General features: G+C 45.9%; 1 protein-coding gene across 5 annotated transcripts; it reads right to left on the reverse strand.

Moving 5' to 3' along the window:
- NOCT (nocturnin) lies at window positions 1-25792 on the reverse strand. Of its 5 annotated transcripts, none has more exons than XM_014574212.3 (4): window positions 24540-24671; window positions 12447-12538; window positions 3367-3636; window positions 1-2199 (listed from the first exon to the last, which is right to left on the reverse strand). In XM_014574212.3, exons 3-4 carry the CDS (start codon window positions 3626-3628, stop codon window positions 1364-1366), a joined length of 1098 nt encoding a protein of 365 aa, XP_014429698.1. In that variant the 5' UTR covers window positions 3629-3636; window positions 12447-12538; window positions 24540-24671; the 3' UTR covers window positions 1-1363. The 5 variants fall into 5 exon arrangements, with proteins under 5 accessions (XP_014429698.1, XP_075786061.1, XP_006124484.1 ...); XM_075929946.1 differs by lacking the exon at window positions 24540-24671 and adding an exon at window positions 13106-13135; XM_006124422.4 differs by lacking the exons at window positions 12447-12538; window positions 24540-24671 and adding an exon at window positions 24891-25792.
- Between the last annotated feature and the right edge of the window lie 55 nt (window positions 25793-25847).

Raw genomic sequence — 25847 nt, forward strand, 5'->3', positions numbered from 1 at the left:
TTATTTTAAAAAGAACATTTATTAATGTATCTGGAATACTTACAACTAATGGGCCAATAACTTTATGTAAAATACTGCTTAGCCTGGAATTGTCCTATGTGTTTTCTTTTCCCAATGCCCCCCTGAAAGTTAGCCCCATGGCTTCCCCGCTCCAGCCACCATTCCCACCCTCACTTAAATAAAACCCTTGCTGCTAGATTCATAACCCACAGCTACAGGGCCTTCTTGGTGGAGAAAAGCACTGTATACTTTGCAAGGTTGGCAAAAATAGCTTACACTAATATTTTTCTCCCTCCCATAGTGAAACTCTAGCAATGCATTTAAACTAACTCCCTCCCCCCCCCAAAAAAAACCACCCCAACAAACTCAAGACCCTTTTGTCCTGTGTTGTATAATGGCAGGAGCAGAGCTATCAGCCCTCCTCAATAAATTGTCTACCATTTTCTTAGAATGCCACCAGTGTTAAGTCTTCAAAATGCAATGCTCCAACAAAAAAAGGGTGGGGGGGAGAGTGTGGCTTAACATGAAAACTGGAGCTTTATCAAAACAGTTAAACTAGGACAAGAATAAATAAGGCTACAAATTTAAACCATTCAAAAAGGGGTTTAAAAGCTTTAGACTTCAAACTGCAAAATGTTCCTGGATTAAGTGTGCTCTTTGAAAGGAAGTGCATGGAAAACAGTCGTTATAACTTTGTCTTTAGAGGCCACATATGAATTGATGCAGGCACATTTTCTGCAAAACTAAAGGTACTACTAAATCATTATGCTATGGTCAAGTCTCCTCTCTTAGGCACTACTTCAGGAGTAGGCTTTGCATCACAATACGTGATATGTGGAAGCTGCTATTAAGTCTTAAAACACAGATTAATTCTATTTCAAATAATTCCAGAATGATCATTCCTTGATCTCTCATGTATCTGAAATGTACTAAACTTAACACACCTTGGTCGACTGCACTGCTTACATGTAAATATAAAAATAAATAAAACAAGTATTATATGGTCAAGCCTCTTTCCCTTTGATGCACACACAAGGGTAACATAAAAACAACTTGCCCTGACAGCATGCTAATTTTGTTTGTTCACAGGAGAAAGAATGCAGTTTCCCCTTTAACTGTCAAACTAAAATGTGGGAAAGCCCACAGTGAACAAAACCATCACAACTAAAAAACTGGCAGTCAACTCCTTTTTCCTCCTTTGGAGGTTTCAAATTATAAGGTTTGAATGGCAAAATTATTTCCAAGTACATGCCTGCAAATACATCGTCATCCATATCCCCCATCTTTAAATTCTAACCTCATCAAAAGTTTCTTTAAAAATGATGAGTTAAGTCACTGCAATACCATATGGAGTTCAAACCAGTTATAAAAGCCTATCAGGGTCTTGATTAAAACTGAAGTCACACACCAAAGACAGGTGGTCTGAAGGGTAATTGAAGGATGGCAGCCTGTTAGGTCCAATTTGTTCTTCAGTCAGCAAGCCAAGTGCAGAGTTAACATTTAAGGCATGCTGGGAATACCAGATATAATCCAGTGTGTGCCTGCACTCTCCAGAGGGCCGGATCTTCCATGTAGTGTAAGGAGGCTCTGACTGCCCATCTGTACTCAGCAGCTTGTAAGCGCTGTTCAGGTTGAGACTGGAATTAGAGAATTCCTTGTAAACTTCTTCAGTGGGCTCTGCATTGAAGTCTCCACAGATTATTAGAGGGATCTCTGCTCCTTGAGTAATATTTTTTAGGTTCTGTAGAAGATCGCAGCCTTGTGCTGATCGAAATCTCTCCCAACCAGTACGGGCTTTCAGATGAGTGACTGCAATACAGAACAGCTTCCCAGTTTCACTGCATCTCAGTGTCTGAGCTATGGCCACTTGGTTGGTTTTTAGCTTCATTGCAGTTAAGCGGATATTAACACTTTTGACCAATGTAAAGCGGTCCTTGAGAAAAAACAAGGCACAGCCATCTGGCCCATTATTATGTTCCACATCTAAACAGGGGGACCATGGCTTAGGGAAGAAAGTACACTGGTAGCCTAGCCGGCTAAGGAGTGGTTGAAAGGTGTCAAAATAGTGGTCCACTTCTTGCAAGCACAAAATGTCTGGTTGGTATGCAAGGATTTCTTCCAGAATGAGGCATTTCCTTTCTTCCCACTTGAGAGCTTCCATGGGACACTGAATGAAGCTATCCTTGCCTTCTCCAAGAGCTGGAATGAAAAATCCGTCAGTACCTATTAATAGCCAAAATAAAACATCCCCCTCCCTAACTTAAATTGTGTGGGCCCGTGAAAATAAGGAACAGCCTTATAAACATAGTGCCAGCTATGGGTAAGTATAGTTTGCAGATTTCTACTCAAAATCTGGATCAAATCCCAAATGGATTTGAAGGATATGTCCACAATTTTCAGGAGTGACTAGTGATTCTGGATGCCAAATCAGAGATGCCTTAGATGGGCATGATTTTCAAAAGTCTAGTAAGAAAAATAAAAACAACCCTCACTTTTCCCACACAGAGAGGCTCCTGTAACGAAGTGTCATACAGGGTACCCCCCCAAAATTGAGTCACTTTAAACTAGATTAGTGCACAGGGCTGTTAAATCTTCTCAGAATATTTTTTAGGTCCCTTCCATGCTATTGGAAGAACTCTAGCATCTGAAAGCTGTTCAAAGGCAGAAAGGACTCTACGTAGAGCTTCCTGACAAAACATATTGAAACTAAGAATATTATCAAAAGTAAAAAAAAAAAAAAAATGCAGCATGAAGGGGAGATGAGGTCAGTGTATTAAGGGAAGTTCAACTCAACACTGAGCGCACAATGTGGAAAATACCACTATAAACACTTGCAATTATTCCAATCAATTACTCCACTTCAAATTTGCTTTTCCAAGTAGTAATAACAAAGACAAGTAAAAACTTTCTGGAACTGAACGCCACATTTAACCAGTTGTTTTTGTGACTACGTTGCCACAGGATGATCTGAATATGTTAATTCAACTTCAGAAGAAGGATTAGAAGGGGCAAGTCTAACTTTTTGGGGAGGTCACTAAGGATCCAATAGTGGGGTACTTCTCAACCTAATGGGACATGTCTTGTTTTCACAAAGATATGGAGACAATTTCAGTTTTAGGAGTACAAGAAAAGGAAACCTTTGTGTGACTGTTGCGCATGGGAGGTTCCATGAAGACAGATCCAGAAGCTTTTTATTTTTGCTCTTCCTTCTGAATTACACGTTTCTACTTTAAACCTCCCACTCCCAGATATTTGTACTTTATTTAAAATGCTATTTCTACATTTAAAAAAACACACACAATTAATTTCCAACTATCTAGTTCCAAGGGGACTGCCTCTCATTGGAGATTTATACGAGGTTCATACCTTGCGCAAGAATGTTCCACTGCATGACTCTAATCGGATGATGGCTGCTGGTAGAATCTGTCTTCAGCTCCACAAAGTCTCTCTGGAATCGGGGAGGGCGTTTTTGAAGAACTGCCTGGCATTCTTGAAGCAGATCTTTAGGATCTATGGGATCCAGCTGTTCCGAATCAGGCTGTTCCAAGTACTCCTGATGCTGTGAGGCAGCATTGCTGTTCAGCGACTTAGCAAGAGCACTATATAACCGGCTTGTACTGTTTCCCATGGAACACGCTGGAAAGAACGAAGTCACAGTTCAGCATCAAGTATTATTAACACCCCCTCATCGTTTTCAAATATAGGATTGATCTTTCATCTCTCAAGTCAGAGGAGGTTATTGAATGAATTAAAGGTAGTACTACAAAAAGTTCTGGCATTTGCCCCTTGCAGTATGCATATGTTTCTAAGATCTGCACAAAAACAGCATAAGAAATAATACAATGAGGGCTCGCTCAGAGTTATGTTTTCTCACGTCACAGCACCATAGTGGAATCTGACTAGGCTGTTTTAAATTTTTAAAAGACTCCGCGTAATACTAATGCTAATAGATTTGCGCTACAAATAAATACATTCAGAAACAAGGAATCCCACAGCATTGTAAATTTCCTGCATAAATAATATTTTTTGTCCCTCATTGTGGCTCTTGGTCATATGCTAGCCTATATCGGAGTCTTGCCAGAGATGTAGTGAAAGGGTCGGCTGGTTTCTGGGACTATTTATTCTTGGACTGAAATCAGGAGATCAGTAGAAACTAGCCTCAAGATCCTCCCACTCTATATTAGCATGATTCTCCAGAAATGTTTTGCCATGGTGATTCTTTTCATCTTTTGAACGGAATAGGACCAAATAAAATTATCTTCAGTTTTTCCATCTATTTCCATATATAGCATTGTCTTAAAGGATTTTATGCACTCGGTGTGGGTGCTATGTTAAAATCTGACATGGGGTTTGACTCACTCTGTTTTGTTTGTTAAAACAGCCATAGAAAAGTTGTGTGTGTGAACAAAGAACTCTATCATAACTGTCCAAACTGTTAAGAGTAGTCTCCATACAATAAATAGCAGTCAATGTCAGACAGCTCAAGAAAACCGAGGCAATGGAATGAAGTACAGGAGATTTCTGAAAAGTGAAATGCTCTCATTAGAACGTGCAGTAAGGACCAGTAGCTATGAAAGGTGCAGCTAACTTTGTGAAAGCCAAGTTCTACCTTGGGATTGCCCAAGGCAAGAGAAAATAACATATGCCCAGTAATATTCAGAAGAGAAATTATGTAGTAGTTGGCAAAAGAAGTTGTTTAATTTCTGGGATTCTCTCGGGAAGTAGAAGATATTTTGTGGATTTTCCAATTACCTGATGTTGTCATTAGGTGGTACTGGAAAAAAAAATCCATTCATGGCAACTTCAGAGGTTTAGAAATCTTGCGTTCTCCAGTAAGACAAAGCTACAGCTTTTTGAACATTTTTTGCAAAAATGGATTTTTGCCAAAATGGCTGATTGTGGAGCAAAACCAGAGCCTTTGATGTGGGCAGATTTGGAGTGGTCCCCATTATGACATTACACCCTATATACTTTACAGAAACATGATTATGGCATAATCAAGATGTATTTTATGCAAAATGGGTCTTGTGACATTTCATTGGAAAGATTAGATTTACTGAATAGGATTATCATTTGTACGCATGTATCATTTTTCTATCTGAAGTTCAGAGTATTGTCTATGAACCTGTTACAAATGTGTTTATAGCCCTAGAGCAGTGTTTCCCAATTGGTGCTCCGCAGAACCCTGGGGGTCCGCGGAGCACAACGAGGGGTTCCGCGAGGAGCCGGCGCTCCCCCGCCCCCTCTGAAAAAGAGAGAGAGAGAGCCCGTCCCTGCCGTGCACAACCTTCCCTGAGCTCTCCCTCGCTGGCTGCTGCTGCCCTGCGCAGCACGCTCAAACCAGAAGGTGGAGAGACGCCCGGACGTGACATAACGTCACAGCCCGGGATTTTAAACTTGCTGGGCGCTGTGATGAGCGCATGGCTGAGTTGCGGGTTTGGAGTCCGGGGACAGAAGGGCTGGGAGAGGAAGGTGCTTGTGCGGAGGGGAAGGTGCTTGTGCGGAGGGGAAGGGGAAGGCACCTCAGGAGCGCCGCAGATTGGCCGCCCGGCGCTTGGGGGGGCGCCGGCCCCGGGCTCGCAGCGCTTGGCGGGAGCGGGGGGGGCGCTGGCCCCGGGCACGCAAGTGTCCCTGCCCTCTGGCGCCCGGCAGGCGAAAGGGACAGGGGTGGAGGAGAGACAAATGGCAGGGGGCCAAGCGCAGACAATGAGGAAAAGGGCAGGAGGAGCGGTATTAGTGGGAGGGGGACAGGTTGACTCAACAGGTTCCTCACCCCTCTCATATATAAAGACAATGCTAAAACCTTTTGAGTTTGACATAATATTTTATTTAAAAATGAAGCCAGGCCAACAAGCCCCCAATTGGCACCAAGCCCCCATTTCACTGCAACATCATACACTCCTGCACCACCTGACCCCAAATCTGAGCCTATCATACACTGGAACCCCCGTCCTGAGCCTCTTACATCCCCACACTCCTGCATCCCCACATCCTCAGTCTTCTGCCACAACACTCCTGCACCATCCACACATCACAAATCTGTGTCCTGAGCCCATCATACTCACAAACTCCTTGCCCTGAGTCCCTCACATATCCAGCCCAAAGTCCTGCACCCTCACATCCACAAGCCCTGGCTTGCTCAGCACCCCAACCTTTCACCTGAACCCAACACTCCCCAGCCTAGAGCCCCCTCCCTGAGTCAACAGCCCTTTCTCCTGCATCCAAATTCCCTCCCAGAGCTTGTACTTCTCACCCCTTCCCACACCCAAATCCCTCATTCCCACCCCACACCTCACTCTCACTAGGTTGAGACAGGTATAAGGGCTGGGTATAGCAAGTGATGGAAAGGAGGGGAACAGAGCAGATGAGGACTCACAGAAAGGAGATGGGGGGTGTGTCTTGGGGAAGGAATGTGAATTTCATGAATTGGTGGGTCCCTCTCTCCTCCCCCGCCCCCTCCTTTTTTTTGCTTGACAAACCTAGGGGTTCCTTGAAATTTTGAAAAGCTGAAAAGGGTTCCTCAGCCAAATAAAATTGGGAAACACTGCCCTAGAGAATGCCCATTACACTGAATGCAATCAGTCTAGATTGTGGGCTGGAAAGGATCATTAGGAAGAATAGGGTTTTAGAAGATGCTAATCTCTCCTAGGAAAACCTTCCTGTGGACACTGCAAATGACTGAGTTCTGGCTGCAGGGTCATGTGATCAAGTCACCTAAAGCTGGACTCCAAGATACTATTAGTATTTTTTTGCTAGCTGGGTGCTGGATGGGTTTGGGAATCACACTGGAAGCCAAAGCACTTGGAAGGTATGGGAGTGACAATCATGGTTGGTTCTTCACTGAATCCCTGCCCAAGATGACTGTTGTAAAACATCTAAGAAACAAAGGTGGGGGGATGGGAGGCGGGAGAAATGCTGAGTCCAGTCTGGAAGAGTGTGAACAAAATATATCAAGCTTATTCCTGAGGACCAGCTACACTGGCCCGCAACTTACCCTGCAATCTGCCTAAAAACATTCAGGGTGAGAATTTACTGTTTGTAACCAGTTTCTTCAGTATCTTAAGCTTATATTGTGTGTGTGTTTTGCTAGGTGATCTGTTTGCTAGCCCTTTAATCACTTTCTTTTATAGTTTAACTTTTTTCTCTAAAATCAGTTTGTAAAATTCATAACTGGTGGGGGGGAGGGGATTCTACATATCTTCCTCCACACTGAGGGAGGGGACAAATTGCATGAGCTTGCGCTGCATTATACTCTGTGCAGTGAAAGACAGTATAATTTGGGTTTACGCTCCAACTGGGATGTGCACTTGAGTGCTGGGCACTTCCTTGGCTGATCTCAGCATCTGTGTGCGTAGCTGCAGCTGGCAGTATTCCCACCTGTGTGTGTGCTGCTAAAGTGCTGACAGAGAGAGAGTTAGACTGGCATGCCATAGCAGTACAGTGTGAGGGGAACCCAGACTGCTGGGTCAGGCAGGCTCAGTGGTACCACAGTTCCAAACAGCACCCTGAGAGGGAGACAACCTGTCCCAACCATCGCACAGACTCCCACTCTATAATTCGGTGGCTGGGGCAGGCGCCTGGTATATGGGAGCCTCAGTGTCAAGCCACTGCTCCATCAGCTTTGTAGTCTCACGCTGAACGTTCCAGCTAACTCCTGTTGCCACTCGAATGCATTGCACACCCAGCAGTGCTCACTCAGTAGCCCAAACCCCAGGGGAGAAGTTACATTTTAAACCTGAGCAAAACCAGAATGGTTGCAGGAAAGGGATTGAAGCCTTCAGCAACTTGAACAGCTTGGCTATGTCTACACTCACGGCTTCTTGCGCGAGTAATATGCAGATGAGGCAAAGCGTGGAATATCGCTGAGCCTCATTTACATACCTAATGAGCCACCATTTTTTTCAGAAGAGGCTCTTGCACAAGAAGGAGCGTCTACACTGCCCCTCCTTGCGCAAGAAAAACCCTCTTGCGCAACGCTGTTACACCTATTACTTGACAGGAAGAACGGCATTGCGCAAGAGGGTTTTTCTTGCGCAAGAAGGGGCAGTGTAGACGCTCCTTGTGCAAGAGCCTCTTCTGAAAAAAATGGTGGCTCATTAGGTATGCAAATGAGGCTCGGCAATATTCCACGCTTAGCCTCATTTGCATATTACTCGCGCAAGAAGCTGCGAGTGTAGACATAGCCCTCAACTATAAGCCTCATACCCAATCTTCATCCTAGATATTTTCTGGCATAAAACCATCAACCTTGCAGGTTTCCCTTGAAATACTCTTATAATTTGCATTGTGTTTACTGAGATTTGCTTCCATCAACACTCTTTAGACCACGTAGGGATTTATTCCATTTAGGGATCTGTTGCTCTCTTCCTGGAAGCTCTGACAACAAAACCCAAAATGAGCAGTGTCTCTCCTTCCCTCTAAGGAGATGAGCTCATGAACCTACATTACATAGCCTATCTACAGTTATGATAGTGGAAGTCAGTACTGGGACAGCAGTTAAATCCACATGGCCTCGTATGCTCTGATCTGAATTCACAGATTCAGGACAGCTATTGTTTTAGGACTCTTGGCTCATACGTATTCTTTTGAGAGAGCAATGTTGAATCTCCCTTGTCTAGCACCCCCAGGACCTGAGTGGTCCTAAACCATGAAGTTTGCCAGACAAGGGGAGATCAAGGCTTCCTACCCAGCTGTAGCAACTGCTTCTGGTTGGGGTTGTGCTCAACTGCCTGCTGCCTCCAGCTCCCCAACATTCCAGCCCTGGCTGCATCCCACTGCACCAGCCCCAGCTGAGGCTGTTTCTCCCACAGCTGGGGCTATGCTCCCCACCTTGCCAGCTTCAGCTGGAGCTGTGCTCCTGGCCCCGCTGCCTTCAGCCCCAGCTAGGGCTGCGCTCCTTGCCATCAGCCTGGGCCAGGGCTGTGCTCCCCAACTCACCAGCCCCCGTTGGGGATGCACTTCCCACTGTCAGCCCAACCTGCTGTGTTTCTGAACCTGGCCAGCCTGGGCTCTCTGTTCCAGCAATATCCATAGTTGCTGGATGTTGCTGGAACATAAAGTCCCAGATTTAGAGCGTCAACCTGTACTGCTGCAAAGTTCAGCTTTTCCTGAATGAAGAATTTATTTGCCAAACCATTGGCCACTTACACATTTTCTATTGAAGAAAAAAATTTCTTAGTAGCTTTTTAAAATTAGATAAGTCAAATACCTTTCACATAGCCATTTATATGGTGTCCTTTTATTTTAATGATGCAGCCAGTAGCAGAATCTTACTCTACAGCAGCAGAAACTTACTCTGGCCATGAAGGCCCTTACTTCAGGGCCAAACCTTCCACAGTGGGTACTCCTCAATTATATGCAGAATATGAAGCAGACCTTTACTTCTGGAGCACCAGAAGTGGGGCTATTTGGAAGCCACAGGAAATTTAGTGCCAATCCACCCACTCTAATCTCAGACATACAACAGAGACAGGGGCCTTGCCCTATGGGCCCGTTACTTTCTGCTAACTAAACAGAAACTCGTCTTCCCTTCTCCCTTCCAAGCATCATATCAGAGACAGAATTTACCTTTTTAACTTCAGAACTTTTTATAAGGTGAGGTTATTTATAACTCTAGAAGACCCCAGTGAAGATTGAGACCTGTTGTGCTGGGCACTGTATAAGCAGCCCCTCCCTGACCTAAAGCCTACTGTCTACTCTAAGCACACCAAACTGACACAAGGTTGGAGCAGAATGGAGAGGAAAACTGACTCATCCAAGGTCACCCAGCAGGTCAGTGGCAGAGCTAGGAACAGACCTCAGATTTCCTGACTCCCCGGCCAGTGCTCTAGTCCCATCACTGTCCTGCCTCTCGGCAGTGACAAAATCTAAGCAGGAGGGGTGAGAATCGAGTGAGATGTGGGCCCCGTGTTTTGATTATTAACAGAACGATGGGCGCAGGTTAGACAGCTTCATTGCTTCTGAAACAAACATTGTCTAGACTTAAGTTTGGCTGAGAGGGGAAAAAGAGGAGTTTGTTTAGGGTTGTAGAGTTAATTCCCCCCCATTACAGTCCGAAGTCATGGTGGAAATCCATTAACTGAGTTCTAAGGAATAAGCTCAACACTAAACTCCAGTCAGAGCTTATGTCACACGTAGCACTGTACCTTTGATCAACATGGTCCTTATTGTGTACTGTGCCATGTGTCTTATGGATCCATTCAATCTGTCGGCTTCCTGCCTAGAGACTGAGGAGTAGGCTTACTAATCTATCCAGGCTAGAGCCTTCAGCTTTCATAGTGGGAGGCTGGACCCTATTTTGTTCTGAAATGCTGGGGAGCAAGATGCATTCATTGGGGTGACCAGATAGCAATTGTGAAAAATTGGGACAGGGGATGGCAATAGGTGCCTATGTAAGAAAAATCCCTGAATGTTGGGACTGTCCCTATAAAATTGGGTGACTCTCTCTCTTCCTCCCCTTCCCATCTAGGTCCTTTTCACCCTCCCTGCCCAATTACCCTTAGGCCCGTTCAGAGTGCAAACATTTTACTTCTTCTCCCATCATACCTTTTGTTACCCAACATTGGCTCCCAACAGCCTTCCCATCATGCTCCACAATCAGAAGTAACTCTGTCCCTACCAGCATTCTTTTTATCTGTATCCTGCACAATCTGTACTTCCTTTTTGCCCTGCGATCCTCTTCTACCCACATGTCCCGCAGCCAGCCCCAGCACCCCTCCTGCAACCATCCTTCTTCTATGTGGCCCCTGGAAGATCCTGCTTCTCTCTAGCACTCATCTGGCAAGGAGGTAGCTTTCTGGGCTTAGCTCCGCCCTGCCTTTGCCCAGTTCAGGGACAGAAAACAGACTGCTGCTGTGATAACAGAGGCAGCTACTATCTGGCCCTGCTGCCAGAAGGTCAGGATAGCTGGCATTTTGAGCAGAGGGCTAGCTGCTCTGCCTGGGAAGGCAGTACCCCAACACCTCCCCAGAGTGACAGGACTCAAGCAGAGGTATGTAAAGTGTGGCAGGAGTCATTCACATGCCTGACACATTGTAAAACCACAGTAAGTATGATTGAGTGCGCCCAGGAACACAAACTGGGAATAATTACACTGGGCATCTGATGTTCAGCCAAACTGATCAACTTGGGGGGGGGGTGGGAAGGGGAAAGTCACATTATCCCCTATCTAAACCTACCGAGGGAGGAAAGAAAGTGAGGAAGGCCCAGGAGGAACGGGCAGAAGACAGAGATGGAAGATACAGAATGCTCTGGCATCACTTAGGAGAAATACTGCTTCTAGAGAGTGATGAGAATCAGTGAAGGAATGGGGCTGCACCCTGTGGCAGCAACACAGGAGGGTCTAAGGTAACGTTAAAAAACAAACAAATCTCGTTCTCCAAGCTGACTATGTTCCTTAAAGTATTTAAGTTTAATATATCCACAGAGAAATATGGGGCAATCCTGGCTCCCTCCATCCCCTCCCACCCATTACCTTCCCAGAGTACAGGTTTAACCTCTGTGGTCCGGTGTTCTTTGGTCCAGCAAGAGGTTCTCTGGTCCAGTAGGACCATGGATGTTGCTGGATCAGTGTGTCCCGGACCATAGAGTCCAGTAGCAGGTAGGAAGCCAGAAGCCCTGTGTTGTGGGGCTGGCTACAAGCTAGCAACCCGGAGCAGTAGCCTTCTGGCAGCCCTGGGTTTGTGGAATCCCGGCAGTCCAGTGCCTGCAGAACTCAAGCAACTTGGGGGCAGCGGCGCCTCAGCAGCCCAAAAGCTCCAGCAACCTCATGAGAGTGGAGCCCTGGCAGCCCCAGGAGAGTGGATTCCGCCTCCAGGAGTGGAGATCTGGAGGCCCCAGAGGTGGAGACTACCAGCAGCCCCCGCAGACTGGGGACAGGAGGGGAGCTAGACCAACCAGCAGCAGAGCCAGGTGGGGAGCCCAGTGGGGTCTGCTGATGGACCCCAGAAGAACACTGAGTTTATCAGCAGAGTGGCTAGAATTGACCTCTAGAAAAATGGCTAGAAAAATCCCTCGTTTAGGATGAGTCAGGTACCGAGGGTGCCAGATCAGGAAGCTCTAACCTGCAGAAACTGTGTTAAGCTTATTGGTCTGCAGTTTCCTGGATCACTCCTCAATTCAACTTCCCCTTTTTGTTCTGTAAGAATAGAGATGATGGTGACTATTTCCTACTCCTTTTATGGCCATACCTTTCCAATGTACTTTCTCTAGAGTGACCACCAATGGTTCTAGTGCTATTAGTATTTTGAACTAGAGTAGGTACAGTGGTACCAAGCACTGTATAAATACAGTACAGTCCCTGATCCAAAAATACTATCTCAGTAACTTTCTGCTTTAGCATTTTAGTGTAAAATCTGAACAGATTTAAATAGGCTGATTTACGTGGTTTAAGTGTTTGGGTTTTTTTAATCAAAATTCTTTCCCAACTGTGCCTTTCCTCTACTTACAGTACTGTTATCTAGACAGTGAAATACTTTCCTTTGATTTCCGCTTCCTTCTCCTTGTAACCCCTTGCTCTTCCTGATCAAGCAGCAGATCTCTAATTATAAAAAAAGAAAGTTGTCTGACTAACTTTGCAGAGCTGGCTCTCTCATCCTTTGTTTACCATTAAGTCAAATAAGATTACTCCAAATATTTTTAAAATTCTGATATTTACTAGTAGTTGAGAACTAATATAGCAGATAGGGTACTTAAAGCTTCTGGTTGGACTTAAAGCCCCATATAGCTGTAAGTTAAACATCAAGTTAAAATATATTAAAAAACTGGTTATCTATACGTGCTCTCCTTTCTCACAGAACTACAGGGAGATGTTGTCTTACAGCTGCCAGATAAACAGGTTCTAAACACTTCCAGCCTTACCCAAGAGCAGTGTTAATTTGCACTGGGGCTTGCAAGGGCTCTAGGTTTGGCAGTTGGTAGCCCCAGCACATTTGGGCTCAGTGTGTCAGTTATGAAAATAAGAAAATTATCTGAGCCTCGGCACCTCTTTCATTAAAAGTTAAGCACTGCCCGAGAGTTCAGCATTCAAGTGCGGCACAGGTTTTGCAATACTCAAAACACAATTCCAAAACACTCAACAAAGAAAAGCATTATCTTGCATACACACCTGCTAAGCCGCAAGGATACACCAGTGCCAATACAGTAAACAAAGTTAACATTTGTGCCTTTCACCATTTGTCCTAACATCACATGACCTCTTTATGGATGAAGCTAGACAAGTAGGGACATCTAGTGGCCATTGGCAGAATTGCTGCAAACAATCAGGGCTTTAGTGTGGGAAATATTTTTGGTTAAGTGTTTATAGTGAACTTTTATAGTTAAGCTAAACTAAATAAGCTATTACAGTGACCAATATGTTGAGTCAAAGGTTCTTGAAGGAAACTTTTTCTTATACTTGTTAGTCAACATATATGGACAGCTTTAGTACCACAAGATGAACAATTTGAACGTTTATCACGTTAGAAAATATTCTGTATCATAAGAGTGGCATAAGAATGATTGTAAGAGATTAAAATGAACACATTTTCACTGTAACATCACTAGATATATTCACAGCTTTTTTAGAAGTCATATTGGACTGAAAAGTTTTTCAGGTTTTGTCTTGATCAAAAATGAGAGGTTTTTTGGAAAGGATAAGACGTGAATAATTTAAGAGGGCAAAAGATTTTCATATTCAAACCTAAAAAGTAGCTGAAATTAGACACTGTTCATGTGTCTAGTAAGAGATCCAGAATGTCTGAGGATTATCCTACACAAACTCTGTCTAATTAGACTTGTTCACTGGTAAGATTTTAACACCACAAACAGATCATATGCAGCTTGATACTGCAACATATTTAAGTTCCAAGTAGTGTTTTCCTAGAGGCCAATTAAAATATTTTTGTTGCTGTTTATTCAGCATTTTAGATTGGCAAACTAGCTGGATCGCAGCTGATAGCCTCATAGCAGTAAAAAAAGCCAAACAGCAGGAAGCCAGCCAAGTTCCATGCTCTATATTACAAGAATCCTGCTCTCTCCTCTTTCCCCAAGTCCTCATACATCTTAATAATGCTTGTACTTAGGGAACAGTAATGATTTCTCAGAAGCAGCTGTTGGTAGCAGGGAAGTCTCAATATTTCTGTTATCCATATAGGCACATGATGTTTAGACAAATACAGGGTATTTTCCCTGAAGAGCTCACAGTTTAGATTAACTTGAGCTAGAATATGACAGTTGCTATCCATATCTTCAGTAATTAATAAGACAGTATAAAGTTTGTGACCCTTTTGATGAATTTCACTGTATCACAAAATACCTACAGTGAAATAAGAGTCACCATTAAGTTTGAAGTTTAGTCATGGGCCAGTTAACATGGATGTGACATTCATAGGGTGATGCTGCAGTCAGGAACGCCAGCTCTGCAAAAATTCTTCCCATGACTGCCCTATAGCAGAGGCAACATACTTTCAAGATGGTGGTGATGGTCAGACGTCCAGTAATGTGGGCGTAGAGTCCAAGATTGTACATGGCATCCATTGATACGAGCAGAAGACATGGACTCTGAAGAATGCCATCAAAGAGCAGTTCATAGCTTTCATATTAACAGCATGGTTACAAGTGTGCTAGGAAGATCAATGTTGAAATCTCCAGATAATCTGAGTAGATACGCAAGAGGAATTTTGGACCCATGTACATTGGTTTTTGGGTAGAGAGATTGTCATTCTGCCCCACCGCCATCTTGAGAAAAGCAGCAGTCAAGTTGACAGCCCTCCTCTTGTTTGCCACACAAATTTTATGGAGCATAGGGAGACAATAGGTCCTCCAGGAATGGAGGCTCATTCACTGTGTATCTGGTTTTTCTGGACAGATCAAATTAGCAGAAGATGCTACACTTGTATCTCAAATCATATAATGTTTCTTGCTGAGAAACAGTATGGTCAGTTAGTCAGATATAACACTGTGAATTTAAGTACACTTGCTTGGGATAACAGCAGGGCATGAAGTCAAGCACATGCATAAAGTACTTTTCACCCATTGGCTGGCAGCAATAACAGGCCTTTTATATGGACCAGCCACTACAGGGGACAAAGACTCACTCACTTGACATGTGTCAAGCAGGCCTACTGACGGGGAAGGGGGCAAAGGGGACAATTGTATAGGCGCTCATAGCTCCAGGTCTGCCATCGCTGCTACTGCAGGAGCAGCTGGAGGCCTGGGCCCCTTTGAATTGTCATGGGAGCGCTGCTCTGCCAGGCTCTGAGGGCTGGGGAGGGGAAAACAGCACCACACTCCAGGCAGTGCTAAGGGCTGACTGCTTTTGGCCCTGCCCCCACACACCTAGCCCCCGGAATGGCAGTGGCTTTTGGCCCCAATGGTGTAATTTATATACCAAGGCCTTGACTAGGAAAAAGTCGTATTTTTAGTTCCTGTTTAGCTAGCGCATGGAAACTAACATGGGTTAAAATCCAATAAAACAGTTTGTAGTTTAACAGGTGTTAGCCTGTCGAGGCAAATCCTAAGCTGCCCATAGCATATGGAGGTAAAGACTATGGAGTTGCCTACAACTTACTGTACCTTGACCTGCTTACTCCCAAACAGCTTTGTCAGCATTAGGATTTTAACCCATGTTATTTACCACGTATTAGCTACGAGTTTAAAACAAACCTTTTTCCTAATGAAAATGCACCTGGATGGGGTGGAATTGGCATTTACTGACAACTGCTTAGCTGTGCAAACTTAAATGGTCTCAGCATAGTTCTCGATGTACTTTGATCGTGTCTCTCGAGGCAACCTTTTAAATTGCTGTCTAATGTTTTTGCTTTTGAACTGCCTGAACTTCCTTGGGGGAAGCCCAGACAGGGTCTAGACAGCAGAACCAAAAGCAAAGCAGAGCAAAAAGGTAGAGAAAGAGACACTCTGATTAACTGTTAAAATATGTAATGGGACAACTCTGTGAATTTTTGGGAGAAAATGGTAAAAAAATCCCTGGTCTTAAGACATTTGAGAGTCATCATTTTACATATCTATTACTATCCAGTCATCTACCCCAATGTATTCTCCACAGTGATGTGATGCACAGACCAGAACTTAGATTTTCTTCAGATCTTTGTCTTGGATGCAACACATTATCAGACCCCAAGTAAAACTTCCCTCAAGCATTCTGGAAAATTGTACCCCTAAACTAACACGATGGATAATGTGTCATGTACAAGACAAAGGTTTGACGAGAATCTAAGTGGTTAAATGGACACAGCTAAGTTATTAGGCTCCTGACTCACTCAGGCCCCTTTGAAAAAATTAACGTTAGATGTTGAACTTCAAAAATAAAAGTCTGCTTCAGCCCACCAATCCAGTTCTGGCTGATTAATAAAGCTGGCAGAAGGCACTAAAGCAAGTTGCTCTGAAACCCTTACAGTAAATGACCAGGGATTTGACTAATTTCTTCCTTCTATTCCGCTTGTTCATACATAGTAAGCAAAAGTCATTCCAATAAACAAGAGATTACTAGACCACTGGTTGGGCTGTAAACTGACACAGATCGCTAGTTATTCAAGAACAATTATAAAAGTTACTTTGGATAATTTGGAGATAAACAGATGTTTCTATTTGGAGTGAAACATTTAACTAAAGCAAATGTCTCTTTGGGTATGTCTATACTTGTACCTTCTTGAGAGAGGGATGCAAATGTAGAGATTCGAAATTGCAAATGAAGCCGGGATTTAAATATCCCGTGCTTCATTTGCATAATCGCGTCGGGCCGCTATTTCGAAATAGCGCTATTTCGAAATAACAGGTACTGTATAGATGCGGTTATTTCGGAAGAAGGGGTTTCTCCTGAAATAATCACGTCTAAACAGCGCCTATTATTTAGAAATAGTGGCCGGATATGATTATGCAAATGAAGCACGGGATATATAAATCCCGGCTTTGTTTGCAATTTCAAGTTTCTACATTTGCATCCCTCTCTCAAAAGAGGGTGCAAGTGTAGCCATGCCCTCTGAACTGAGAATACTAATTCACACAAGAAAATCTTCGTTTCCACTATGGGCCCTCAGCTCTCCCTAATGGCTCTCCTTCTCATGAGTAACTGCAGTTTTAGAAAGCCTTTCCCCCTGCACCAAGTCTGTGCCTGTTTGCCTCAGAAGTGACAAATTAGGGCAAAGCTAGTCAGAACACTAATCACATCACTGCTGTCTGTGTAAGGGGGTGAGAAGCTTGCAGCTGAAGACACCCGAGTCATAAACTGAAGATAACACCTTTTAAGATTTACCGTCCACATCACACATCTTATCCCACATTCAGCAACTCAAGTAAATTAGGATAACTGAAGCCAATGGAGTCACACTAGGATAAGAGAACAATCAGTACCCAACCCAGGTCTTCAGCAAGAGAGCACTTACAGTACTCTCTGACTATGCAATAGAGCAGTGTTTCCCAATTTTATTTGGCTGAGGAACCCTTTTCAGCTTTTCAGAATTTCAAGGAACCCCTAGGTTTGTCAAGCAAAAAAAAGGAGGGGGCGGGGGAGGAAAGAGGGACTCACCAATTCATGAAAATCACATTCCTTCCCCAAGACCCCCTCCCACCCCCATCTCCCTTCTGTGAGGCCTCATCTGCTCTGTTCCCCTCCTCTCCATCACTTGCTATACCCAGTCCTTATACCTGTCTCAACCTAGTGAGAGTGAGGTGTGGGGTGGGAATGAGGGATTTGGGTGTGGGAAGGGGTGAGAAGTACAAGCTCCGGGAGGGAATTTGGATGCAGGAGAAGGGGCTGTTGACTCAGGGAGGGGGCTCTAGGCTGGGGAGTGTTGGGCTCAGGTGGAAGGTTGGGGTGCTGAGCAAGCCAGGGCTTGTGGATGTCAGGGTGCAGGACTTTGGGCTGGATATGTGAGGGACTCAGGGCAAGAAGGTTGTGAGTATGATGGGCTCAGGACACAGATTTGTGATGTGTGGATGGTGGAGGAATGTTGTGGCAGAAGACTGAGGGTGTGGGGATGTAAGAGGCTCAGGACGGGGGTTCCAGTGTATGACAGGCTCAGATTTGGGGTCAGGTGGTGCAGGAGTGTTATGATGCTGCAGTGAAATGGGGGTTTGGTCCCAATTGGGGGCTTGTTGGCCTGGCTTTATTTTTAAATAAAATATGTCAAACTCAAAAGGTTTTAGCATTGTCTTTATATCTGAGAGGGGTGAGGAACCTGTTTTGAGTCAAAGGTCACTGACCCACAGAAAAGTCAGTTGGGGCCACACAAGTGAGATGCAAAAAACAAACAAACAAAAAAAAGCTCCTCCAAAAACCCCCAAGCCTCACTAATGTGGTCCCAAATGTGCTGGTGGGGGTATGGGACAGAGTGCTAGTGGGTGCTGGGGCTGGGGAGAGGGTGCTGCTGGGTGGAAGGATGCTAGCTCAGGTGGCAGGGTGCTGGGGTCAGTGACATGGTCTTGCTGGACACTAGGGTGACTGGCAGGGTGCTGGGACAAGGAACAAGGTGCTGCTGGGTGCTAGCGTGGATGGCAGGGTGCTGGGGCCAGGGCCAGGGCCAGGGTGGTGCTGAGTCCTGGGGTGTGAGGCAAGGTGCTGGGGCCAGGGTAGTGCTAGGGTGGATGGCAGGACTGCCAAGGAGCGGGATAGGGATGGGGTGCAGGATCTGGGAGGGAGCTGGGGGACGGAAGGGGACAAGGTCTGGGTGCTAGGTAGGGTGCAGAAGCAGGCTGGATGTAGGGTGTCTGGCTACGAGGGAGGGTGCGAGGAGGGGACTTGGGTAGAAGTTGGACCTCCCTGATCTGGCACCCTCTAGACCTGACTGGTCCCAGATGAGGAATTTTTGGACCGGGGAGGAAATTTCAGGGCTCCTGGTTTTCTCTCCCCCCCCCCCCCCCCTTCCCCACTAGGCTTCTTTGCACCTCTATTCCCTGCAACTGAACTAAGGTGCCTACCCCTGCTGGTTCCCTGCACTTCCCCCAAAACCATCCTTCACAATCCAAGGGAGTGCAGCACCAGTTCCCTGCAGCCCCTCACAGCCCAGCTGAGCTGCCTGTCTGTTCCATATGCCCTCCCCCATCCACCTCAGCCCAGCTGAGCCCTGCACTGGTTCCCTGCATGCCTTCCCCACAGCACAACTGAGACCCGTTTCCCTGCACCTCCTCCAAGCCCCACAAAACTGCTGAGCCAAGCGCCGATTCCCTGTCCCTCCCTCCCCTTGAGTCTAGCCTCTGAGCTCCACACACACACACACACACACACACACACACTCCCCCACCCCAGAGCCCAGCCCAGCCCAGCCAGCTCCCCAGACCTCCAAACTCTGCAACACAGCTGAGCTCAATTTCCCTGCACCTTCCCCCAAACCATGTAGACATGCTGAACCAGTGCTGATTCCCTGCCCCTGCCTTCCTCCCTCCCCTTGGCTGTGTCTACACTGGCACAATCTTGCGCAAAAATTTGCTGCCTGTCTACACTGGCCGTGTGTTCTTGCGCAAGCACACTAATGTTCTCATGTATGAAATCAGGGTTTCTTCCGCAAGAACTATGATGCTCCCACTCAGGAATAAGCCCTTTTGAGCAACTATTCTTGCGCAAGAGGCCAGTGTAGACAGGCAACATGAATTTCTTGAGCAAGAAAGCCCTATGGCTAAAATGGCCATGGGCACTTTCTTGGGCAAGAGAGTGTCCACACTGCCATAGATGCTCTTATGCAAAAGCACAGCTCACACATGGAAGAGTGGATGTGTTCTTGCACAAGAAACAACCAGTGTAGACATAGCCTAAGAGTTTCCTCACATGAGCAAAATGAATTTTGTGTTGTGCACCAGTATTGAGTTCATGTGGATTGTTTGGATGTGCCACCCAAGTTATTAATAAATATCTTTAAACCTCTGCCTTTTCCCTCTGCTGCCATATCAGCTCCCCTGGTGCCTGCTGCCCCCCGACTCCTCACCCTCCTCTGCTGTCCTGACTCCTGCTCTTCTCACTGTCCTCAGCCCTCCTGCAACCTGCCCCCCTTCACCAGCCCTTCTCTCCTCCCTGTGCCCACTTCTCCAGTAGCCCCACTCTGATCATGTGAGCTACCCCTCCTCATCCCCTCTTCTAACACCTCCCTCTACAAACCTGCCCTGCGTCTCTCCTCTGATGGTGGTCCCTCCATTGCAGGTGTCTGCCCTTCTGCTTCACCCCCAGAATCCCCTGGAACCTGCACCTTCTCTTACCCCTGCACCCTCCTGGTGCCTCCCCCTTCCCTCACTTCCCCTGCCCCCTTTGCTCCATTTTTCCCTGATGCCCACCCCTCACCATCCTCTGCCCCCATTCCCCTCATGCCCCTCTGCCCTCTCGCATGACTTGCTCCATCCCAGCCTTCCTCATGCCCACCCCTTCTTTCAAGCCTTCTCCCAGCACCTCCCCTCACCCCTCTAGCCCCCAATGCCCTTACCGTCTCCCCTCCCACCATCACCCTGTCCCCCTCCCACTGACACCTCTCCCCTCCTGCACTTTCTTTCATTGTCTGCGCTTGGCCCCCTGCCGTTTGTCTCTCCTCCACCCCTGTCCCTTTGGTGCCTTCCCCTTCCCCTTCCCCTCTGCACAAGCACCTTCCTCTCCCAGCCCTTCCCCTTTCCCTCTGCACAAGCCCCTTCCCTTCCCTCTCCTTTCCCCTCCCTCTCCCGTACCTTCTGCCTTCCACTTTGTGGGGCCGGAGTCTGTGCTCTGTCTCCGGACTCCGAACCTGCAACTCAGCCATGCAGCGCAACACAGCGCCCAGCAAGTTTAAAATCCCGGGCTGTGACATTATGTCACGTCCAGGCGTCTCTCCACCCACTGGTTTGAGCGTGCTGCGCAGGGCAGCAGCAGCCAGCGAGGGAGAGCCCAGGGAAGGTTGCGCACAGCAGGGACGGGGGAGAGACGTTCTGGGGCAGGTCTGGGAAAACGCGCACGCATGGGAGGGGGGGGTCGGGACCCACTCCACCTCCAAATATTGCGGGAGCATGGGCACCACAAGCCCACACAACTCGCCGCCCACATCTCTGCTGGCTAGCCGTCTCTCTCTCTCTTTTCCAGAGGGGGCGGAGGAGCGCCGGCTCCTCACGGAACCCCTTGTTTTCCTCCGCGGAACCCCAGGGTTCTGCGGAGCACCAATTGGGAAACACTGCAATAGAGTGTATTACAGAACTATAATAGTGCAAATGCTGAGTCTATCAGGTAAAGTGAGGCACAATTTCAGGAGCAGGTCTAGAAAGAAAAGGATAGCTTGCTACCTTCTGAATTTTCAAAAGGAGATTAATTTTTCCTGTAAAAACTCTGGTAACTGTAGAGAATAACAGGCCTTTGTTTCTTTCAACGAGAGCTTAGTACCATTGAAACCAGCTTTTTTGGCCTCTCCCGGACTTATAATGTGTAATTTGCAGGATAGCAGTTAGTTCAGGTTGAGTAGCTCTGTATTTGGAATCCATTTGCAGTAGGAAACAGTTAACTGCTCTGAAGTTCCACAGCCCTTGGATCTACAATGCTGAATTTATTCTTCAGCTTCCATGGTAGATTGATTTAAGTCAAAACGATTTAAATCACCAATTAAATCAGCAAGCAAAAAACCTTATTTACATAACTGTTTTAATCATATTTTGCCTTAGTACTGTTTGATGTTTTTCTAAAGAAAGGCTTATTCTTATGGCTGATAGTCATCAAAACATACTGAGTTGCAAAAACCAGCACATTTAGTTCAAAGGCTATATTTAATTGCAATCCAGGATACACTAGATCTACACACATTTAAGTAATTATCTGTTTATTCAGATTCTTAATTTTTAAATGTTAGAAAACTGAATGATGCATTAGATGATTTTCTTAAATTGATACAAATCAGAAGTAGGGGCATGTAAACTCTACACGGAAGATCGATGCTGTGAGGTTCGATTTAGTAGGCATTGTATAGACATTGGAAACCATCTGACAAACACTGTCCTCTCACAGCTCAAAAATAGGCTGTCTGTCAATTCAACGTAATCAAGTGCTACTTTTCCCAGTGTTACATATACACAACTGCACTGCCTTCTGCATTAGTGAGAAGTCTTTACTAGTGTTGTATTATTTCTGTAATACTAATATAGCACAGGATTTATTTCTAGCACTCCTCTTTATCCTCTCTCGTCAACATATCTATTGAGTCTTTCCTCCCCTGGAATTTAAACCTTTGTCATAGAAATCCACTCCAGAATAAAATTTTGCAGAGAATTTCAGCTTATGAGCCATTCAACCCTGTGCCCCAATCCAAGCTAATTAAAAATATTAATGTAACCAGAGCAAAATCAGGATATTTAGGTTTTTGTATGTTGTTGTCCATTGATTAATAGAACAATTCAGGGCTCAGCAAAAGTAGTAATATATGCTAGTGCCACCATTAGCAAAGGGCAAGACTCAATCCTGCTGTTTACTGCATTGATGAGGTTCCATACAGGTGCTATGGTCCACCCAGGTGGAACCAGTTGTATGAGAGGGACCCAAGTTAAATTGATGCAACTCCCACTGAAGTCAGTGAAAAGACTAATAAACTTCAGTGGGAGCTGGATCAGTCCCCACAGCAAAATAGCACACTCTAAAAATTGATAAATGTAACTATTTGGGCTGCAGTTTGAGACCCACTGCTGTAATCAGTAAACAACTGCAACCCATATGACATACTGAGAGGTGGAACTAAGGAGGAACACTTGCCCTGGGTTCAGAGCCATTAGGGAGTGTCTGTGCAAAAATGGGGTGGTACAGGATCAGGCTCAACAGCATCAGCAGGAAGCTAGGGTGCTCATCATCCCCCCCAAGCCCACAGGATCATGGGTCCAGTGACTCCAGCTGCAGTAGCCTCCCTAGTACTAGGACAACAGTGGTAGGTGGGCGGGGCTGGCTGAGCTCTATGCAGCCAAGGTAGAAGATCAGTTGGCACAGAGAGGGGGAAACTGGTGCGTGGGGAGTGGTGGCTGGGGGCAGTGCATGTTGGGGGGGGGGGGGGGGGGGTTGAGTGCTGAAGGGTAGTCTTGGAGGTAGTTTCTGGGTTAGAAGCCTGGATGCTGATGGGGGAAGTTCTAGGAAGATAGAACTATATAGAGAATTATTCCCGAGCTAGGAAGACAGTCTTTGGCTGCACACATGAGGGGCAATCCTTGATTGGGGGGGGAGGGGAGCCCACATTGGGATGGATTCCCCATCTTTGCAGGCAGGCTTCGCAGTCATGCCCTCTGGGTGCTCAGCCCAACTGTGCCACCAGCAGCAGCACAGAAGGGAGGGTGGCAATATGCCATGCCATCCTTACATGTAAAATATGAACTATTCAAATGGATTTGACAAATGTTGCTAATTTAAGGTGCTTCTGGTAGATATTTCCAGTGTTTAAATGAAACATACTAACTATATTGATTTGAATTGTATTGCTGTCAATATAACAAATACTTAAGCTTGTATTTTTTTAGATGTAGAGGTAGAGTGCGCGCGCGTATATATACATATCCTGTGGATGCTTCCCATAATGGTAAATAGGTGACTTATTACCACTATGGGGAACAAATAATTATTCTCACCATAAATCCCGTGTAGGCTGGCTCTAAAGGAGTATGGTCTGGTTCTAAACAAAAAATCCCTAACCTTTCTCTTTACAATACTGAATGCCAATCCCGTGATGTTACCTGATGAAACTTTATACCTCTGCAATACACCTATAGGAGGAGTTTGTACTGGAGTAACTTTAATTACACAAGCACTGTTTTTATTAGTCTAAAACAAGGCCTATTAGTGCATGTAGGTTTTGTCTTTGCTTTTTAAAGGAAATTGAATGCAAAAAATATTAAAATATGTAAGTTAGGTACGTATTCATTCAAGTGAGCAAATTCAGAGATGGGGCATTTCAGCCTGCTCTTTTCTTCTACCGCTTGTGTACAAGACCTATCAAGTCTGAGAACACATCATTTACGTTAACTATATTGTGACATAATTCCAGGCTATGAAATGGGTGAGGATATATCAAGAAGTTTTAACTCTAAATATCCTGTATTTTAAAAGTGTGACATAGATGTCTAAGAGGAGCAATGGCCCGAAATTTAAATTTGTAAGAAGTAAGAGAGACCAAGCTCAAGAAATGGCTGTAGATATTTTAAAAATTTCCTTTTTTAAACATATAACAGTTTGGGAGGATTTACAATTCCCCTTCTACAGTATTTTCAACTAAAAAACATATTAGCATCTGTTTAGTACAGGGGGAGCTGTAACGTGAAACTAGCTAAAACCAAGAATGCATTTATTTATTATCATCAAAGCGCAAATCTGGGGAAAATAAAAATAAACATTCAGTGTGAAACATTAATTTCAGAACAAAACCGACTGTTAATCTGTGTCTTTTCTGGGACGTGGTTTTTTAGCATCAGGGAAAGACGAGGGGTATTTTTTTTTTTGTTAGTTTAAAACCAGATCTTACTCCCTTCACACGAGCCTTCAGTGGATTCATGGTGAGAACATTTTTTCGTTCCCCGTAGGACGTTCTAATTCCCACGTTTATTCAAGGAAGCTTCAGATCGCGAACATTCCAAACACTCACCTGCTCTGGAACTCGCAACACCTGGACCTACAGCTGCAGCAGAACCCCGGCCGGCCGAGGCCCCTTGGTGACAGCAACCACAGCGAGGCGCGGCAGAGGAGGAAGAGCCAAGGAGGGCAGGCGGGGAAACGGCTCTCTTCACCGGAACAGGAGATCGGAGCAGCAGCAGGGGCGAGGAGGCGGCGGTGCACGGGGCGCAGCACAGCGTGGAGAGGGCCGAACACAGGGACCTAGCAGGGCTTTGATACATAATCCCGCGCTGCCCCCCCAAAAAGCAAGACGAGGGCAGCAAAACCGTCGCTGCCTGTGGAAGGCTGGACGGAGTGGGGGCGGACTGCGGGGTTAGCTCACCTACTGCCGCCGCGGGCTCCTCCGCTAGCATTAGCTGCTCGGCCAGACAAGCCACACACGTACCCAGGCGGGAGAAGGAGCCGGCGCTGCCCGGGAACAAAGGCCGATCACAGCAGCGTCTCGGTAGCTAGTTCCCGTTATCACGCGCGCCGCCAGCTCCCCACGCGGTGGGCACTCAAAGGGTTTGCACCCAACCAGCCCGGCTCCCAGGGCCTCTGATACATCCGGCAGCTACCAGAGCCCAGCGTAGGGGAGGGGAGCGCTCCGCTCAGACTCCGCTCCACCGAGACCAGCCTGAATTAGGCTCCCTAGGACGCCGCTAGTGTGGCACACTGTTACCGGCCCACTGGCTGCCTTGTGCTGGGGAAGAGGGAGTTGGTGAGCCTGTCCGAAGCGGGGCAATTTATCAGCCATCCCCTCTGCCGCGTGATGACATGGGCTTGCCCACAAAGGGTTACCGAAACCAGAGCCCGCACTGACATCACACACAAAGAGAAAGCGGATGACTTGGGGAATTAGATGACCCGGGGAGGGATGTAGGGCAAAGGTGGGAGAAGGAGGAGTCCGGGGTGGGAGTGCTCCAGCAGACTAGACGGAAAGGAAAAGCAACGCTGTTCCATGCTGGAAATTAGCTGACTTCAAAAATTAAACTGTTAGACGGGCCCTGTTAAAACAAACCTTCTTCCTTGTAAAAAGCTCATGATATCTACGCACCAAGACATTGCGAAAAGAACTGCATAAGGGTTTGTTTTTTTTAAAGTCTTGGTAACGTGCTGCTGCCAGGAAGCACTCCAAAGGCTGAAGTACTTCCAGAGATTTTACTGGATGACACTTTATTTTTTCATATGGGGTTTTTTAATGCCACGTATAGTGTTGCCTATATACAGTAATAATAATGAAAATATAACTTTACATCATGTCCAGATGAAAAAGGTTGAGGTTTGTCTCATCTTTCTA

The sequence above is a fragment of the Pelodiscus sinensis genome, chromosome 5 (genome assembly GCF_049634645.1).
Source record: "Pelodiscus sinensis isolate JC-2024 chromosome 5, ASM4963464v1, whole genome shotgun sequence".
NCBI lineage: Eukaryota > Metazoa > Chordata > Testudines > Trionychidae > Pelodiscus > Pelodiscus sinensis.